This window comes from Leptosomus discolor, chromosome Z, assembly GCF_034619465.1.
Source record: "Leptosomus discolor isolate bLepDis1 chromosome Z, bLepDis1.hap2, whole genome shotgun sequence".
NCBI lineage: Eukaryota > Metazoa > Chordata > Aves > Leptosomiformes > Leptosomidae > Leptosomus > Leptosomus discolor.
In genome coordinates this window covers 50,043,795-50,058,476 of record NC_141419.1, presented here as the reverse complement: position 1 = coordinate 50,058,476, position 14,682 = coordinate 50,043,795, and the positions used below count along the sequence as shown (strand labels likewise).

The following is a 14,682-nucleotide window of genomic DNA, read 5'->3' as shown; positions in this document are numbered from 1 at the left end:
TGGATCAAAAACTGTCAGCTGTGAATGATGCCATACAGATCTGAAACAAGAATTACCTTTTTTGAATGCTTCAGTTCTAAGGATTTCTAACAAAATTAAGTCTCCAAACCTCTCTTCCATGAAGTTGGAAAAGCATGCCTCCCGTATTAATATGAGTTATTCCAACCCTATAACTAAAGTTGACTAAAACAAAACATCGGAACTGTGAAGTAAGAGGAGAATCACTGAGAAAGTAAGAGGCTAGACTTTTAACAAAAATGTATCACAAGGATACAGTGACAGATGTCATTTTTAATAGTCTTCTCACTGTTTCGCTCGCACATGCTCGTGCACTCGCACGCACACCTGAGGAGTCTAGATCTGCAATACAAAATTACCAAAACGCACACTCACTTATCAGGAAAGACGTGCAGTTACTTCTGTTTTTTCTAACTACGCATGTCTAGAAAGAACAAACATGAATGAATCTGCTTCGGAAAGAGATATGAAGCCTGGTTTCATTAACAGTCACTCCTTATAAAAATGCAAACAAACATCCAAGCAAGGGAATGAAATTTTCCCTGCTACAACATAACACACAATAGAAAAATGTATAATATAGCCTGTGACAGAAACATACTTACAAGTAAACCCACTTTCAAATTTTCTCTATCTTAACAAAAAGGCTGCTCCAGGACTGAAATGTCTTTTTAGCAAACATCAGTACCTTTTAAAACAATCCATGCACTTACCACTGAAAAATACTAAAGAACAACACATGATACCACTTCTGTAACTTTAATCTGTCCAAGCTAAAAAAGCTTGTATTCTACTACTGTCCTTTAAAGAGTGTTATCATGGACACATGCATCACAGCAGAGGCTTAAAGACTGCATAATCCCACAACACTACTAACAACAACTTTGTGATCAATGCTCATTGCATTCCCTATTGTTAGAAACAGCATCTTTAATTGTAAAGAAATACAGATCTCCACTCTCTTGGGAAAATATGTATTTTATAACGGGAAAAACAAAAAAAAAGAAAAAAGATAAGAAAATATTTTGGTATCCTACTAAATTTCAACTTAAAAAAAAAAACTAGTGGATTTAGGGAAAACAATTCTTTGATACAGAAACATACATACTTACAAAAAACAAGAACTCCGCAAAATATTGTGACGGCACACCAAAAATCACTGTCCAGCACCAAGCTACCAACTAGAAGCCAATATTACTAGCCACAAATATCGAATTCTCTTAAGGTTTCTGTTAAAACATTTTTAGATGAAACAGAGAAATGAAAAATTAGGTAAGATGGAGAAAATGGAAACAGGTGCTGAATTAAGTTCCTAACATGGCAGAAATTTATCCTTTCAGGTGACAAACCTCGGTTTTACAGAGTATTTTAATACTAGTCCAAGCACCTTACCCGCTGGTAAGAAAGGACAGAAAAATCAAGCGACTTTTTCTCCTGTTTTCACACTCCCATCTTCTTCCTGTAAAAATTCCGTTCTTAGCTTCCAGCTCTCTCTCCATCCTGCTCTTGACTAACTCTGAACTATCCACCGAACTCACCGTCAGCGGTAAACACAGCGGGACCAGGGCAAACACACAAAACACGTTTCTCTGATGGCCTCTCTGAATGCCTCAAAACATGCCACTACATCAGCACTGGTTTCCTCTGCCACAAGACAAAACAGAGAGAAAACAGGCAGCTCCCGAGGCCATCAACACACGAGCTATCCCTCGGCAAGGCCACGCAGGTTGCCCGCACACCTCCTCCACCAGGCCCCACGCCGGGGCCCGGCTCCCCTCCCCTCCCGCCGGGCGCGACCCCCGTTACCAAGTTGGGCTCCGCTCCCAGCCCGCTCCCCCGGGGTGCCAGGCCGCCCTCCCGGCGCGGTCCCCTGCCACACCACCCCTCCGGGGCGCCATGCCCGGCCTGACCCATCACGGCGGCCGACACGTCGGCAGACCGCCCCGCGCCACCGCCCACCCCGACTGGGCCCGCTGGGGGCCAGGGGTGCTCCGCACGCACGCCCGGCCCGGCCGCCCTCCCTCCGCCCGTCCTTCAGGCTGAGGAGCGGAAGGCGAGAGGGGGAACAGCCTTCACCCGCCGCCAGCCCGTTCCCGGCCCCGCGCAGCGCCAGGGCCCAGCTCCCCGCCCGGAGAAACGACCCAGGGAGGCGGCCGGGCCCGCCGTAGGCCGCGCGGGGAGACGGGCCATAACGGCCGCGGCCACCTCCCCTCCCATGACACTGCAGAGCGGGGCCCGGCCGCCGCCCTCCGCCGCCGAGGCCTCCTTCCGCCGCCGGCTCCGCGGGCCCCCCTCCCGGCGGCGGCGCCATGATGATCCGCCCGAAAGGGCGCCGCGCCAGGCCCTAAAGCCGGGCCGGGCCCCGGGACGCGCCGCCGCGGCCTGGCGCCCCACACCGCTCACCTTCATGTCGGGACATCCTAGTCCAGAGGCGGCGGCCCAGGCCCTTCTCGGGGCTCCCGCGGGCTGCTCGGGCGCCGCTGCGGCCTGCCCCCCCGCCGCCGCCGCACGCACGGAGTCCCGGTGTGAAAAGAGAGGGGCCGGGGGCAGGGCCAGGAAGGGGGCAAAAATACAAGAGGCGGCGAGGAGCCGGCCTCCCTCCTCCTCCCCCTTCTCCTCCTCCCTCTCTCGCTCGCCCTGCGGGGGGCGGATCCAGCGGCAGCGGCTTCCCGGGCGCCGTGACACGGTGACTCTGGGCCCCGCCGGCTGCTGGCGCCACCTCCCGCTCCGCTCCGCCCGCTGCCGCAGCGACGGCGGTGGCGGGGCTGCCCGCCGCTCTGGAGCGCTCCCGGCCCCTTCCCTTCCCTTTCCTTCCCTTCCCTTCCCTTCCCTTCCTTTTCCTTTTCCTTTTCCTCCTCCTCCTCCTCCTCCTCCTCCTCCTCCTTCTCCTCCCGCCTCGGCCGCGCTTCGGGAGGAAGAGGAAATAGCCCGCCGGGGCGGCGGCCGTCCCGCGCGGGCTGCTGGGCCGGGGGCTGAGGGCGGCAGCTGGCCTGGCTGGCGGGGTGCTGTGGGAGGGCTGGCGGCTGCGAGCGACGGCGGGGCAGGCGCCGGGGTAGGAAGAGGCCAAGGTAATGGGGCCCGGCGGCAGTAGAGGGACAGCCGCCAGAACCTGTCTGACCCAGGGGACACGAGTTAATCATCTTTTTGTGTAAAAGGAGGGAGGGAGACAGTGGCAGAGACCAGTGCGCATGCCCCGGACCAATTTTTCGGTCACTGGTGGCGTTACTTGCTCTGCTGGCATTGGGAACGGCTGGCTGCAGATTCCAGGGCAGGCACAGGGCTGGTTTCCTTCTTATTTTTCCCTCTTCCACCTTTGTCAGGCCTGCAGAGTACTCCTGCCAGAAGCGTCCTCCAGTCAGGCTCCAGCTCAGGAAGGAGGAGGAGGCGCCATGTGCTATGTGTCATCACACTCCAGACAAGTGTCTCTGTCTCACTGCACCACGAGTTCATCCCTTCATGGTTGCTTCTTTCCCTGTCACGAAAGCAGGCTAGTCTTGAGTGAAAAACCTGCGGAATGGCTGTGTTTCTTCCCTGGTTCAGGTGTACGGGGTACACACATCAAGCTTCTTGATTCTGTGCCGCATTTCTTACTATGACTTCCTGGCCTTGTCCCAGATTTCATCCTGAATTAGCACCATTTCACTCACCTTCTCTGTCCACGCTACTCCCACCTGCCTTGCTCGTGGCATTCCTCCTTCTTATCTCTGCCCCTTCAACACCTCCATCTTCTCCACCATCTAACACCACAGACCCCATATGTCTGCCCCAGCCCTGCAATTCTTGTACATTCACGTTGGTGAAGTACCTCCATATTGGTCTGTTTGGAAGGCCGTGAGGGCCCACACACCAGAGCGACATAGGCATCAAGCTGCAGTGAAAGGCAGGACTGAACAGTAGGTGTTGAAAGGAGGAAGTGCCAACGTCATTCTTTGCATCGCTTCCCTCCCATGCCAGTCATATTATGTAGCCTGTGCTTTTTCCCTGTACAAGCATGTGCACGCTTCCGTCCCCTGTACTCTGGTCTACTCTTTGCTTCCATCTTTCCCTTGGCAGTTTCATAAACACAGTGCCTACTGAGAGGGTAACCTGCATGCAGTCTGTGTAAAAGTGGGTTGTGGGCATTTTCACAGGAAGCAAGCCACACCTGTGCGTTGGAGTTCTGTAGGAGAAACTGGGGGTTGTTTTGACTGGTGGGAGCCAATGGGTTCACTGTTTCTGAAAGCAGAGGAAGAGTCAGTTGCATACAAGGAGTTTGCAAGAAGCACACCACAGATGACAAAAAACTGAAGAGAAATCTGCAACTGTCATAAAACTTCTTGTCAAACTATGAAAGTGCTATCTCCAGGATAGTTCTGGAGGTGAAGCTGTGCCTGTCTCGCCAGCATTTCACAGAAACAGTGCCCAGAGTGGGGCAGTGGGTGATGTGTGTCCTACCACTTTGTTTTAACATCAGCATTTTTAGATGCAAGTGGCAACTGTCTCACCCAGATGCAAAATACAGACCAGCAGGTGCTCCTGGCTGATGCTACCTTTCAGTCCCTAGAAAAGCAAGGTAGCTTGCAGACTGGTAACTCAGATGGCTAGCAATATCTCATCTCTGTCCAAGACTGTAGTTCTCTGTGTACATAATTCTGCCTCACTCTGAGCACTACGATGCTGTATTTGCCTGTGCTCACTTTTGTCCTGTTTCTGTCAAGGTGGCCTCCCACAGGAGCTTCTCCCCATGCATCTGGTAAAATACAGACTGCAACCCAGGCATTTCACTGGGACCTGGAAGATTCAGTCTTTGGTCATGGAAGACCTTAGGCTAATCATCTCATCTCTCCACTCTACAGTTGCAAAAGGGTTTAATAACCTTTCCTGCCTCTATTAAGTGTTACTCATGGGTATCCCTTGAGTGCACATGGTCCAGCACATGCTGGTGAGCCTGTCTGCACACAACTTTGCTGAAACACCCCTGGTGCCTGTGGCAGCCAAGTAGAATTCTGTGATCTCTTCTCCATCCGTCTTTGCAGGCTTGAGTCCCAAATTAAAGCTGTAATTATGTTATTATATACAGTTTTCTTGCCTTAAGGCCAGTATCTATACCCAATGAGACAGTATAGATAAAAGCCTTGGTACTTTCAGAATCACATTTATGATATGCATGCATGTGCAATAGTGTGTAAAACACACCTTTCCTTCAGTGGGAATTTTTATGATTATTTCCTCTGCAAATATAGCAAATACTGGAAATGTAAGATGCCCAGGCTCCCAGAGGTGAGCATGTGACAACTCCAGCTGGGTGTGGAGAGGTGCACAACAGAATTTGAAGGTCCTTTACAAGGTCATGGCCACCAGTAGAAAATATTCTTAACCTTCTTAGCACTAACTTGATGATTAGTAACCTTTACTGTCCTTGTTTTGAACAATACTGTTTCTCAAACCCACATGCTGTTATTCCACAGACAGAATGAGAAAGAAAGATTTTAGTATGGTTTATAAAGTTCTGTTGTGGATGGAGCCTTTTGTCCCTGAGGGAAGAGCCTGCCCTAATTGGGTTTCTCATTCTTTCCTGTGCAGCAGAATAATCCATAGGTGAGACTTCCTATAAATTTGTGAGGAAAATAATTTCAACGTTAGTATTTTCCTGATGGGTAAATGCAAGCTGAGAAACAAAAATTTTCTTACTCAAGGTCGTTCAAGTTCAGAGCAAGGCAAGGGATTAAAGACCCAGATCTCATAGCTAATTAGGCCATTGTATAAGCCACAGTGAGAAACAGAAAAATTCATGAATTTTCCCAAAACGTAGTCATAATATAAAATTTCTGTAATAAAATTCTCTGAAATAGGAAAGAGGTGCTTGTGTGGCATAGTATGGTTCCTCTCCCTGCCACTGTAAATGTTTTCAGCATCTGGAGCGGAGCAGGACAAGGTCAGACACTAAACTGAATTATCATATCCTAGAACAGGCTCCTGAGTGGTAAAACTTACATTAGAAGCCACTTAGTCCATTATCTCCTTGAAATCTTTCACCCCTTTGTGGGCTACTGGAAGCCCACTGAAATAGTGGTTTTACTTTTTTCAGTGCTATCCCTACCAGGCTTTACCCATTTGAGGAAGTGATCTCTGCTTCACTTTGCTTGGACTTGTCTTTTCCAAGGTTGGGCACCCCACTACATGCAACACTAGCTCCTTGTCAGTTTGGTGGTTCAGCTTTACAGTTGGAGGTAAGATATACTGTCACCACAGTGGAATAAAACTTAAATAAATCAGTTGCTTGCATCAGTCCGGTCATAAGATGAGTAGGGAACTGTGGTTGCTTACGTGCTCAAACGTTAAATTTATACACATCAGGGTCTCCCACTGCACTTTCTTTGCTAACTGCTGTTTTTCTGCCTCCTCTTGCTCAGTAGTTGTTCAGTGTGATACAGAGCTGCTTACTGGCTGTTCAGCATGATACGTAAAGAAAGCTTTTAAAATCAGAGAAAGACAGCCTTGCTGCTTTCTAATTTATAAGGAAAGACCTGAAAGAACTTTGCATACTTGTTTTCTTCTGTTTTGTTCTGGCATCCGTGCCAAGGACACCTATTCTGCCACAATAATGGACCAAGAAACACAGAGGCCTCCTGTAGCTCGACACTATATAGGAAACAGTATTTGCACATAAATACTTCTGTGAACTGAATCCTTCCACAGTCTCAGGCCTACTGACAGTGTCTCACAATCCAGCCTGCGGTATCCAAAGCACTGAGGAACAGCACAACTGAACTTGGAGTCATCAGGAACATCAGATGGCTTTGCTTAGTGGGTCTCATTTAGAGGTTTTGCAATGGAGTACAAACATCCCCGTGGAAGAGAGCAGGGCTTGAATTTTTAGCAGAGACATCTCTCCTGTGGGAACTATTTGGCCTTGGAGCTAAACTGAGCTAAGCACAACTAAGTATGCTGTAAAATGCTCATCACCAGTTTAAACTTTTATTAGAACACCTCCTTTTGAATGCTGGACACGACTGGGATGTGCAATGCAAATGCTACACTGCTATGCGCATAATTTACTGGCAACCAGCAGCTGCAGAAGCTGTACCATTTTTTAGACGTGCAATCCAGGTGTAGATATGACATCTGCCACCTTTCCTGAGCAGTGGCATCCCCATATTCACCTGCACATACCCTGAAATGACTGCCTTCTCCCTAGGTCATCTGTAACAGATTTTGCACATTCCCAAAATCTTTTTGGAAGCCAGACGAGCACCATGAAGAGGTAGAGCTGATCAGTACTTGTACACAGTCAGGCCTACACATGCAGGCATTGCACAGAATTCTAATATATGCTCTTTTCCTTCTATCAGCAAATATACCTGAACTTTGGCAACCCCAGGAACTGTCTCATTAGTCTTCTCACCTTTACAGACCACTCCACTCTGGAGTCAGCATTCAGGGGTTATCCCAGATCTATCTTTCAGTACTGAGAGTTTTCATCCTTCTCAGCAGTCAGTTTTTGATGTTGGTTAAAATACCAGATGTTGATGTAAAACTAGAAGTGCCTCAGCTACCTCCTTCTCTCCTACTTTTCTAGCCAAACCTTTATGAAGAATTGGAGCCAAAACAAACTCTGGCAATTCATCAAATCATTCTGTCCTCTTATAAAAATATTCCAAACTGACCACATACCCTTGTAACGGCGTGGTTCCAGTAGGCACGCTGTTTTTACAGGACCTAAAGTCACAGTGTACTAGGAAATAGAAACATCTTTCAAAAATTCTCCAAATTCCAGCTCTGCTCTCTGTCAGAAGAGGGCAAAGAAAAAAGAATTTAGCCTTACTTGAAATTATTGATACTGTTCCTTTGGAGGTTACCACTGAAGCAACTCACATTCCTCTACTTGATAACCACAAATGTTGCTGGTTTTATTCCATTCTGTGTGAATGTATCAGAAACACAGTGTCCCAAGCACTGTTCTAGCAAGGAGGAGATCTCAAGGATATATCCTGTTTACTCACAAAGGCCTGTTTCTGTGAACAGGAGGAAGCAAATAAAACGATATCTGCTCATCACCATAAACACTCTCTCTCTGCTGCTCAGATATATTTTATGTACATGTTTCTCAGGACCATGCTACAATACTGGTTCAGGCTATAAGCTACGTTTTTATTATCCTCTGTTTTTTTCTGCCCTTTCCTTCTCTGCTATCCCCACTCTTTCAAAACAATACCCGCACTTCAGCAGGTTCTCTATGAATTGAAATCACTGAGTGACCCTATTTGACCTTTTAAGTGCTGCTCCATGCCTATTCATACAGTGAATGCTAACATCTGATACAGGAGGCAAGCTGCTCTTTGTGAATCATAGTGGTTAATCTTTGGATCTATGCTCCTGTATTTCAGTAAGATACAAACCTACTGCTACCTTATGCCTAGACCTCTCAACTCACCTGCTGGGATTATGTGATGGGTGGGATTCAGTGATGAGGTGGTACAGTCTCCACAACTGGCCGAAGGGTTGGTGGGGTCACAGGAGGCCTTCATGGCTTGGTCCTTTTCCATGAGGACCCTTGTGAGCAAAGGGGCCCTCTAGAAGTCACTGCAAAATCTCATCAATTCCAGCACTTGCCAGGCTAAGTACAGTGTGGCAAAGCATGGGAAAGCATTGCCCTGCATTGCTTGTATCTGCTATGCAGGCATGGAGCTGAGCAACAGAAAGCAGGCGAAACTCCTGCAGTGACAAAGAGACTGCTAGCATTTGTTGGAGTGGACATGCATCTCTGTGTACACCAGGCATTTTCAAACATGTGGGGACATGTGGTTTCTGCTCTAAAAAGCCCGTCCTATAAAGTGACAGCTGAAAGCTGGCAGCATGGCATATAAAGCCCAGGGTTCTGGCCATGGCTGCTGAGTAGCAGTCCTGTGGTAAGATGGGTTGTATCTCATCTTTCCCTTCCTCTTCTCTTCCTATAAATTTTAGCCTGTGTAGCTCAGACAAGAACAGAGACACCAATGTATCAGCAATTAAAAAAAAGAAATGAGAAAGTTGATACAGACTAACCTGGAGGCAAGGCACTGCTTTTACTGCAAATGCACAGAACTCCTGGGTGTGCTAGGTGGCTCTGGTTCAGCAGCAGGCACCTCTCCTGAAATCATTCACTGTAATATTTTTAGCTGATGTTAGTGGTGCATGAACAGTGATTTTGGATTGCCCTGGACCCAGTCATCACTCAACTTCCTTTTCTTTCTGCAATGACACAAGAGAAAGTTTCAGCTCCCAGGGGGACTTAGCTATGCCTGGGACACCGCTAATGACAAGCAGAACTCATCTAGCTTTTGGGGTTTTGTCCAGACATCTCCTAATAAAAAATTAGATCTTGCCTAAACCAAATCTTTCTTACACGTTTTCCCTATGAATGTCAGAAGCCAAGCAGTTTTCTATTCTCAATTGACAAGTTTTTAATTTTTCAGTTAAAGAATGATCAACATTGCCATTTGAATTTTTTTTTTTAAAAAAAAGATATTTCTGGTTTTCATTTGCACATTTAAAATACTGAACAGTCTCTCCTTTTATTGTAGTCTTTGACTAAGTTCAAGGTCTTTGCAGGCTAGACCTCCAAAACAACTTATCAAGATGACTGTCACTGCCACTCAACTGGTAACAGAGTGCTGGCACAGTCATGCAAAGGGTTATGTGCCTGGGAGCCCTCCACACTGGTCATGCACCTGAGCTGTGGGTACCTGCAAATGGTCATTTTGACTCATTTTGCAGTACAGAAACTGTCAGTGCAAGCAGGTAGAAGAGCCAGTGAGTACCATATGCTACGATGTACAGGGAGAGTGTGTCCTCACTGTCCTCTAGTAAAATTAGGAATAAAACTCACATTCATGGTGTGGCTGGAAGCTAGAGCAGGGACAGATGTGTGTAAGCACCTTGGCTCTGAAAAGGGAAGAAGGTTATCTACCTGCCGTCTTCTTGTCCTGGCGACAGGCTTTGGCAGAAAGGGAAGAACAGGGGATGTACATCAACAGTACAAACACAGCTCCCTTTTCCTTTTCTTTTCCTCATATCAAAGCTTCTTGGTAGCACAAGCATTTAAGCAACTGTTCTTGGGACTGTGTAGAGATGACTTGGATGACAGGAAACACCAGAAAATCGCTGAAGTAATTAATAAAATACACCTATACAAACCAACCCAAACCCAAAGGAATGAGAAGCGCAAGCACCGCAAGACCTCTTCTACAGTGGCGAGATCACTGCTCATGAGCGGTACCTATACAGCAGCATTACACCTGTCACTTGGCTCTTTCAGATAAGGGCAGAGGTCCCAGAGCTAGCATTATACCTGCAGGAGGGGGCAATGGTAGCATGTCCTTGCAGCTCAATGCATACACACTTTGGAAGCAGCTGCCTGAGTAGCCTTGGATGCTCAAGCTGTCTTGGCTAAAGCCACACATGGCATCTCTTCATTCGCTTAAAATCCTGCACTGTGGTGACAACATGCAAGACTCAGTTTCAACAAACCAGTGGACAAAGAAAAGGTCTGTCTTTGCCTTACTTCACCAAAGTCCTTTGTCCTGCTTGCTGATGAGCTATGCAACTACTTTTGGACCTGCAAAGCATGCTCAATTTCCTCAACTAGGCTTAAGTCCTCTCCTGACTTCAAAGCAGGAGCAGGTCCTTTTGTCCTTCAACCCGTACGCACAGAACCAGCCAGCAATGGCCAGCACTTCATTACAGAAGGACCAGAGAAATTTATTGTAACAATGCCGGCTTTAGGGGACCAAAACTTCCCAGCTTGCGAGGGTGCATGAGTGTAGCACTCTGACTGGAGGAATGTCTCCAAAAGGTGTAAACTGGCCACAAACCCCTTGCTCTGAGCAGAAGGGTTTAGTCACGTGATTATTTTAGAACACCAGGACTCAACACTGTCCAGATCTGGTACAAGGTGTTTAGTGTCAGAGGAGACCTCATTTCAGGTAATGACAATTTGCTCTCCAATTTTTAGTGAAGAAGACCATTTAGCCCCTCCAAGAATACTTGCGCTTGAGCCCTCTGTGGTGCTATGTATTGACTTACCAAGCAGCTCCTCTTCTGTCTTTAATTAGCAGGTGTGAAATTAGTGGTGTTGCATGGAGAAGGAGTTGTCCCAGTTACACCTCTGCTTGCCTGCACACAGCCAGCGTTAATGAACTCGGGGTGAATTTCACACTGCCATCTAGCGAGTAACGTCCACTTTCCCTGCTGCACAGCAGCAGAAAAGTGATACAGCAGATTTTAGTTCCCCAAGGCTAAAATCTTAAGGTAGGCTTATATCCCATCACTTCTTAAGGAACAGTGATGGGTGACACATGTAATGGAGCACAGTCCTAGCTCCAAGGAGCTTAGGACAGCTAATGTAGACATCCAGACATCCTGAGATGGGGTTCCCAGCTACATTTGGTGAAGTTTCTATTAGCTTTTCATGCTAAGTACTTACAGAAAGCTAAATAAGTGTGTGTATCCTCAATTTTGGCAGTCTTGTTGTGAATGTTCACATGCACAGACTTGTGTGCCTCTTCACATACTATAATGCCTTTTTTTCCTTCTTTTTTTTTCTTTTTTTCTTTTTAATTTTCTGCAAATTTGGGGCCCACCCTAGCACTAGGTCAGGTATTCTTTTCAAGGCGGTCATAGGGAGGCCCAGAACTTGTAAACATGTTCCTCTCTCAATAGTATCAACAGCATCACTTCTGGTCTAGGAAGAGGCTCCTAATTTTCAAAAAGTCTTTTGTCCAAAGGGTCTATATTCTTGAGCCAAGTGACGCATTAAGATGAAAGGATACTAAGAGCAAAGAGGCATGAATAGGGGAAAGAACCATGTCGCTTTTACGCTATGACTTCTGCTAGGTACAGATCATCCCTGTTTGAACACTTAAGCATTAGATAACATATTGCAGAGAAAAACAAATGATTGTCTAGAGACTTCTATCCTCTGCTTCAGATTTCATCCACTGTTCACCTGTATTGAATAGGCACCCGTACAGGGCATACTCATGTAACTGTTCACGGTATGTTAAAATGGCAATGATGTTATTCATCACCAGAATTACACAGACCAGCCCACACTGCCAGGGAGTCTGGAAAGGACCTGTTATAGGACAAAAAGTTTTTACATTCAAATGTAATTTTTTTACCCTTTTCTGTTAGAATATATTGTATCAAAAGCCTGACAGTACAGTCTTAAAAGGGAGAGAAAATGTTCTCAACTTGAGATATTTAATACAGATGTGGTTTTTTTTTACAAGAAAAAAATAAATATTGAGGGATATTTGACACCTGTGGACTAGAAGTAAAAATGCCATACTGCCACATTAACGGCTTTGCCAAAACTCAGCCACACCTTGTCTTACCTGGTTTCCAAATCAATCTGTCTTAAGCAGAAGATACACTAGGGAAACATGCTGCCAACCCAAAAGCAACAGGGGTAATCATCAACTAAAACCAGACTTGGAAGAGAAAGTACAAAGCACACACCTTACCCCTAAATGTCAGTAATGTGCAGAAGGCACTGACGTTCAGAAGAGGGCATGATCTCGCCTGAGGAGCATTTTTCATATTATTGCATCCACCATGCTGTATCTGGGACAACATCTGAGACATGTGGCTCAAGGTGTTAATATTCTCTCTCCATTCACATGCACAGGGCAAGAAAGCTGCAGCATCTCCCCTGCCTATTTTGGACTTGCACATTAGGCAAGTCCACCAACATTTGCAAAACCTTCATATGAGCCCATAAGGGGTCACTCCATGCCATCTCTTAAATGTTGTTCCTTTACCCTTTGTTCTAAAAGCCACAGGAGCTTTAAGGTATTTTGCACTCTCGTGGGGGCCCATCTCTCTGTAAGGCCCTTGTCACCACTGCACTGCATGAATTGCCAGCTAGCACTTGGAGAGAAGTGTTTCATGGGGCAGGAGTGATTAGAAACCTCACTGCTTCCCTGTTGGAGGATACTACTCCCACAGAAGGTCCAGCTGAACAGCATACTCCTAATCTGCCTCACCACAGGCAGTCAGCAACTGATAGATGCATTTTGTGCTAGCTGAGGTGGTTTTGTACTGAATAGATTAGGAAGGACTTGCTTGCTGTTTTGTCAGCTGAGTTGTAGAGACTATAAAGTGAAAGTCAGTAACAGTTTAGATAGATACAGCTAGACCAAGGCAAGAACATCAGCCTCTGATGAAAGCAGGCATAGGAAATTATTTCACATGCTTTAATAATTCTACTGAAACACTGATTTACAAGGGACGGTTTTACCAATAGTTTTCCATTTAGGCACAGCTCTTCAGTAATAAAATTGTACACAAGAGTCACATCACTATACACAATCAGTAACAACAGTAAGTTTTCTTGTACAGATGAACCCTTAGGACAAATCAGTTTGGTACTTCCCCTGATCACAGGTAGTCAGTACCAATGCCTACAAGCTTAAAGTCATCTAACACTTCCTACCGTAATATCCTTCTCTCTATACCTCATACATTTTGTCAAGCTCCCACTTCCATGAGATTCTGTCTCAGACACGTTTTTAAAGACAAGACTTGGTAGCTGCAACCTGGCTGGGCCACCTGTTGTTTTCCTGGCCTTGACAGCTCAATATTTCAAAGTGTGGCTGACTACCATAGAATTGAGGTGCTTTTGAAGAGAATTTTAGAGCTTCCTTGCAATCCAAATGATGATAAACATCTGAAAGAAAAAAATGAACACTTCTGTTTAAATTGGACTCTAGTCTCCAGCATGTTTTTTTCTTAGGATTTGCATGATTTGTTTGGTCACACACTTGTTTTACACAAAACATTTTTATGTTAGAGTACATACCTGGTTATTCTTTCTTTGGTAAAGTTAGCTCAAAGCTCTTTGCAAGTATCACTACGCTTGCACAATCAGCATAAAACCCTACTAACCTTGTCAGTAGATGATTCTTTACCAATTACTTCTAAACATTGTTTTCAAGCATGAGAAGGCCATAAATTGATCAAATCATAAGAAAATAGTTTAAGAGTCTCGTCAGAGGATCCCACTGTTCTTGACACAGAAGCACAATAGGGCTAAATCTAAGATCTTTCCTCAGACCACATGTGACTAAGAGATCATAGCACAAACTACAGTCCCAGTGGACACTATTCATCATCTTACCTTGGGATGAGTTATTTTCTCTGAAATTCATGCTTGTGTCTGTAAAGAATAATCTGCCTTATTCCAAGTATCCTCTGAATTTTGTTTATGAAAGATGTGGGAACTTAGTAACAACACATGCAGAGGCAAAATTCTATTCCCTTTTCATTCATGATGTTTATTTTAAGGATTGCATTTTTCTGTGGTATCTCTCTGAGCCTTCTTGACTGATAGTGGCAAATAAATCACTTTGCTCTGAAGATCTTGAACATCCTGTCTGATCAGTACTTCGTATTTAGTGTAGTTTGAATTAGAAACATGGAGGCAGAAAAATACACTTTTTCTTCTATGCTACAGCTTCAACTGTGGTAAAAAAAATAAAAAAGGCAAAAAAAAGGACAAAATAAAAGGGAAAAAACAAACCCAGCGCATAATGTATCTCCAAAAGTTTGAAGTTCATGTCCATTTCAAATGTTCGTGTGCCACTGTAAAAATTTTTCCTCTACTGCTGGGAAAGCAGCAAAAACATTAAAAAACTTTCATAT

At 45.6% G+C, this 14,682-nt stretch overlaps 1 protein-coding gene across 1 annotated transcript in view; it reads right to left on the bottom strand.

Annotated features, from left to right (window-relative positions):
• The window catches only part of KCMF1 (potassium channel modulatory factor 1), a 50,557-nt gene extending 48,067 nt beyond the window's left edge, over positions 1-2,490 (bottom strand). Inside the window, exon 1 of the mRNA XM_086479353.1 lies at positions 2,422-2,490. Within this exon, the coding sequence (XP_086335479.1) occupies positions 2,422-2,437 (16 nt within the window). The 5' untranslated portion in view covers positions 2,438-2,490. The remainder of the gene's footprint in view (positions 1-2,421) is intronic.
• Between the last annotated feature and the right edge of the window lie 12,192 nt (positions 2,491-14,682).